This window comes from Plectrocnemia conspersa, unplaced genomic scaffold (assembly GCF_051122295.1).
Source record: "Plectrocnemia conspersa isolate PC_06_02 unplaced genomic scaffold, ASM5112229v1 ptg000014l, whole genome shotgun sequence".
In the NCBI taxonomy this organism is placed as follows: Eukaryota; Metazoa; Arthropoda; class Insecta; order Trichoptera; family Polycentropodidae; genus Plectrocnemia; species Plectrocnemia conspersa.
This window is the reverse complement of record NW_028277178.1, coordinates 2,645,154-2,651,121: the sequence shown is the minus strand read 5'-3', so window position 1 is coordinate 2,651,121 and position 5,968 is coordinate 2,645,154. Positions and strand designations below refer to the sequence as shown.

Sequence of the window (5,968 nt, the reverse complement as noted above, 5' to 3'; positions counted from 1 at the left end):
TTGGTTCAATCAATAACGTATTGTCTGATTTACTGCTCAGCTATGAAACTGATATGTTTATGAGATTTGTTACTAATAATGAGACGTATGCTCACCAATTTTAGCAAGTCACTACAGTGAAAGCTTATTCCCAAAAAACAATGGCAGTGCTGGCTCTATCAGACTAATATATAATTCTAAACACCATTTCAGGTTATAGACTTTGAAATGTTTCAGTCATTGACAATTATATTAAGTGAGAGACTTTGTTTAGGAACTACTACAAATTTATGTATTAATTATAACTCTTAGACATTCGAGTACAGGAGGAAAGGATAAGTTAGAACAAAGGTTACTAAAAATAGTCAATATGTAGTTTATAACATGTTTTATTATCAATGAATTAATATATATATCATATATATTGCAGCATGTGTATGCTTACACGTGATGATGTCATTGTACAGTTTCTTTTGAATTACTCTATACGGCCGCTTAACTTAATAATTAATATAATTTGTTTTATATTTATAAATTTAGTAATATATAGATATTGTCAAATAAGATGTAATCATTGAATGCCCATGACTGACCTCTCCATACTATCGCTATGTGGACAATTCAATGAAAATCAAATAAAATTATATTATTGTAAATGTGCCACTAGTTATACTTTAAATTATTAGTAAACTAAGCGTTATTATTACACGTTAATATTTATATAAAAAAGTCCGTAAGATATTATTTACGGATAACAACTTAAAAGGCTTTATTAGAAAAATTTAATACTTTAATAATTATAAAAGTTTTTCACCATTCTTCACATTCAAAGTAAAAAGCTCTCTGTGATATTTGATATGGTTTGAAAGAGTACCTTTAGAATTGAATGCTTTTCCACATTTATCACATTGAAATTTAAAAGTATTGTTATGAAGTTTCATATGGACTGAAAGAGTACCTCTAGTTTTGAATGCTTTCCCACAATTGATACATATATAGTCACGAGTATTACTATGAATATCCATATGTCGTAAAAGACCCGATTTAATCTTAAATGCTTTGCCACATTTTTCACATGCAAAGTTATAAGAAGCAGACTGAAATTGTACATGTTTTAAAAGGAGTTGTTTCGATTTGAACGCTTTTCCACATTTGTTGCATTCAAAATCACAAGAATTAATATGAAGTCTCACGTGTTTTAAAATATGTTGTTTTGTTTTGAACATTTTTCCACACGTATCGCATTCAAAGTTATAAAAATTACTATGAACAACCATATGTCTTAAGAGTTTCGATAGTGCCTTGAACTCTTTTCCGCATTTGTCACATTTCAAGCCACAAGAAATGCTATGAATATGCATGTGATGCGAAAGTATCGATTCACTCTTGAACGGTTTACCACATACGTTGCATTCAAAGTCACAGAAATCACTATGATACTTCATGTGTCGTAAAAAGTTAAATTTAGATCTAAACGTCTTCTCACATTTAACACATTTAAAGTCATAGGAGTTATTATGAAATTTTATATGACGTGAAAGGTTAAATTTAGATTTAAACCTCTTATCACATTTGCTACATTTAAAATAATATGAGTCGTTATGAATATTCATATGAAGGGCAAGAACGGCTTTAGATTTATATTTTTTACCGCACGTGCTGCATTCAAAGTTCTTGGTATCGATGTGGTTATTCATATGGCGTAAAAGCTTCGATCTAATCTTGAATAATTTTCCACATTTGTTGCATTGAAAGTCAAAAGTTTCACTATGAAGTTTCAAATGGCTCGAAAGATTATCTCTAGTCTTGAAATCATTTCCACAAATTCTGCACATAAAATCACGAGAGACGTTATGGATGTTCATATGTCGCGAAAGATCAGATTTAATCCTAAATGCTTTTTCGCATTCATCGCATTTATATTTAGCATCGTTATGAATTTTCATATGGTTCGTAAGATATCGCTTAGATTTGAGTGGTTTTCCACATACTTCGCATTCGAATACATCATTATCATTATGCTCTTTCGAATGCTTTAAAAATTCAGTTTTAGAATTGAATTCTTCATTACATACACTACATGTAAAATTATGAGGAATATCATGAATACGCATATGTAGTAAAAGTTCTGATTTAAAACGAAATGCTTTCTCGCAATCGTTACATTTAAAATCACAATAATCAATATGCCATTCATTAAAGTGTTGTAAGAGGGAAATTTTAGTTTTGAAAACTTTAGATTCAATACATATGTCGCATTTAAATAAACAACAATCATTATGAATATTTATATGCTGTAATAGTTGAGATTTTCCCTGAAATGCTTTTCCACATTTACCACAATTAAATTCATAAGACTCTCTGTGAATATTCAAATGCTGAGAGAGATCAAAATTATTTTCAAATACTTTTTGATCGTTTGTTTCATTTTTGATAAATAATTCATTCTTTTCGTGTTTACCGTTCCACGAATCTGAATGCAAATCAAGATGCTGTGTAAACTCCAATTCTTCAGTGAAGAACTTGAACTTCTTATCTTCGACGCAAAGCTGATCATTAACTGGAGTTTCGTGTTTCTAAAAAATATAATAAAATAAAATTATATATTTATGACCAATAATCAATAACTGAAAAGACATTGTTTTTAAAAGTCATAAGTCTGGTTGATCTAAAAATGAATCACTTAGGGCAAAAATTTTCATTCTCAAGTGCAGAGTTAATTGCGATAAGATTATTTTTCAAATATTTTCCTTAGCGAAGGCAATAGATCAATTATCATCCCATTAGCTTATTGAATGGGCTAATGGAAGAATAATTGATCGGAATGCTATTTTTAACTGTAAGGATTTTTGTTGTTTTCCACATTATGGGGAAATAGTCAAATGACAAGCATGCATTAAATATTTTAGATAAGTAGTAGATAACTACTGAAAGGTGCAATCTAAGCTATTTAACTTTATTTATTTATATAAGTAAGAATTTCCAGCAGATTAACTTAGTCAAGCAATTGACTATTTCTTACTGCTTTGTCAATTTTGAGAATCACCAGTGTGAGTAGGTCTAATTTTGTGTCAAATATAGGAGGTCGAAAATACGTTGGTATATTTGAGAATTGTCAGCAGAATTTAGTATTATTATTTAATAAAATATTAAGTGGGTAATAACAATAAAATGCTGTCTTTACAAATTCTAAAAAATAAAACCTATTTTAGCAAATATTTATTCAACTTTGTTGACAAATAGAGTTGATAGAAACAATAGTTTTAGATAAATAATTTGAGTAGTTCCACTGAGGATTTATCGAAGATCACTTTCGCAACAAATTTAAATCATCTTGTAAAGATTAAAAATTAGTAGTTGTTTTGATAGATTAAAATATGTTCAAATAGTCAGCGTATAATAAAAAGTCCAACTGATTAACTAGTGTGTTAATATAATTTATAAACAGAAAAAACAGCATTGGACCAAAATTTAATCCTTGCAACATACTCTAGAGCAGGGGTGAGCAGCCTTTTTAATCAACAGGCCAATTGAAATTTTAAATTTTTTTGGCGGGCCGCACATTATTCTGCATGTCAATCACTTCCATTTGAAAGTATTCGGGAACTGTATCCACATCGATATTAAATGGCGAAGAAAACTTTTTCATGGAATCCGCCGTCTTCTCAGCTTTGAACATTTGGAATCGTAATTGAAATTCGTTGATTAAAATGTCTATATATTGTGCGTATTTTTGAGAAGTAGGTAGTAACGTTTTCTTTTTCTAAATGTGAAAAATATATTGATGGGAGAAAGTCGATAAATTCAATTTTAGAAATGCTTGGCGGGCCCGCATAAACATGTTTAACGGGCCGCGTGTTGCTCATCCCTGCTCTAGAGTATTTAAAATATTATTTAGGTATCACAAATCATAAACAATAAATTGTCGACAATTCACAAGATGCTTACAAAAAATTTACTAAATCAATTTTCGATTTTTTGGTATTGAGAGATTCTATCAACAAAATATATGTAGAATAATTTAGTAGGTGTTTATAATAGAACAATATTCATGTAATAATTTTTGTGCAATTTTTAAACATATTAAGATATAATAAAATTAGGAATTAGGTATGGATTCAGAGATATGCACAGTTAGTAATACATTCTTAGTACAACCAGAGTTTAAAGATTGGAGTTAGTTTTAAAATAATTTTACCATATGATTTTCCGGATATTGGTAAGATTCTTCATCGATAGTGTTTTTATTTAGTATATCTTTTACATCATGTGTTTCTGAAATGATTTATTAATCGATAACTCAAGTAATGCGAATAAATAGTTTTAGCACAATATTTTACCTGCTTCAAACATATCGTCTAGTTCCTGTGAATTATATTCGACCTGAGGAAGAAAATAAATTTTAAGCATTTCGGTTCGAAGATATAGTAATAATCATTTGTATTACCTTAATTTTGACGGAATTTAATGTTTCATCTGCTGGTTCAATTCTTGATTCTGAAAAGTAAAATGTATATATATAATGTGACCAATTTGGAAAATATTGAAGGACAATAAAAAAAAACATTTTTGCTCAAAATCAATCTCGGAAATTTTTGTCCGGGAAGAATAAAGGACAGATTGCTGCGGGAGCTAAAAAAAGGTCATTTCGAAATTTTTTATTCAAGACAGGCAAAGGGGGCTGATCACCTGAATATATATACAGGTATGCAACCGTAAGGCTTGGATGACACAAAATTTATTTATGGACTTGACTATTGAAGAGCTGCAGGAAATGGACTGCCATACGTCCCCGAACCTGTTACCGTGCGAAATTTAACTGTTAAAACCATCGTAAAGGCCCTTTCTCTTCACAATCAATGCATGGAATTGTTAGAAGAAAACGACGAAAATTACGAGCGGTTGAGTGCTGTTAAGCGTGGCTGTAATGCAATTTCGAAATTTCACTTAACGCAATCATTTCCAGTAATGTACATATGTAAAAAACTTATAAAGGAAAAACTTATATGGCTTAAGACAGCTAATATTTTGTGCATACTTTAAATTGTTTATTGGAACTGTACCTGAAGTAAAATAATGTGGAAACGACATTGTGGCGATCTGCACCGCAAGCTGTCACAAGTGCCAATTGATTTTTTGGTCTAAAGCGGTTTATATGCGCCCATGATAAAAACGGGGATATTGTTTTATTTGTAATAAATAAACGCTTTTTATTTGTAAAATAAATCAAAATTAATAAAAAAAATCCGTTTTACACATTATACAAATCTATTACATGCCCCATCACTTTTTTATTATTAAAAAAATCCATTACATATTTCTCTTATTTTTATACACATTTTTAAATAGTTGCTACAGGATTAACCATAATAATAGGGCACCGTATTAAATGTGTTATATCTTAAATAGTCGTAAAAATATATATATATATATATATATATATATATATATATATATATATATATATATATAAAACCGATCGAGGTTGTTTAAAGTGTTTATTTTAAGCTTGTTTTTAATATCTCTTATCTTTAATTACATTATCAACCCTTTTTGGTATACAGTCAACTAATGCAGGTGGACGGAGACATATTTCTCCATTTCTTGCAGCTAATTTTTGGATTTTCAATTATTTGGGCAACTTTTACTTTTAATTTTGCCCATATATTTGACTTTGAGTATTAGGCAATCAGCTAGTTATTCTTCTCCGACTCTTAAACTACACCAGGGGTGCTAAAAACTAAAAAAATGTTTAAAACAGTATGAATATTTAAAAAAATGATTGCTTCAGAAATTTTTGAATAAATTAAGTTTTTAATTTTTTTTTATATTAGGCAATTTTAGTTTAAAATTATCTTAAAGTTTGATTCATCGAACCAAATGATTTTCGCTTAATTTTCAGATGTCCAATTTCGGTGTTTTTGGGCCCACTCTAAATTTCGAGTTTTACTTATTTCTGAAAGCCACGGTTATTGTCGGGCTTTACAAC

At 29.4% G+C, this 5,968-nt stretch overlaps 1 protein-coding gene across 1 annotated transcript; it reads right to left on the bottom strand.

The window, feature by feature from the left end:
* Positions 1 to 627: 627 nt before the first annotated feature.
* LOC148225974 (uncharacterized) lies at positions 628 to 5,117 on the bottom strand. Its single transcript, XM_088203771.1, has 5 exons — positions 5,043 to 5,117; positions 4,427 to 4,476; positions 4,320 to 4,362; positions 4,178 to 4,254; positions 628 to 2,555 (listed from the first exon to the last, which is right to left on the bottom strand). The coding sequence occupies exons 1-5, from the start codon at positions 5,068 to 5,070 to the stop codon at positions 777 to 779; spliced, it is 1,977 nt and encodes a 658-aa protein (XP_088059897.1). The 5' UTR covers positions 5,071 to 5,117; the 3' UTR covers positions 628 to 776.
* Between the last annotated feature and the right edge of the window lie 851 nt (positions 5,118 to 5,968).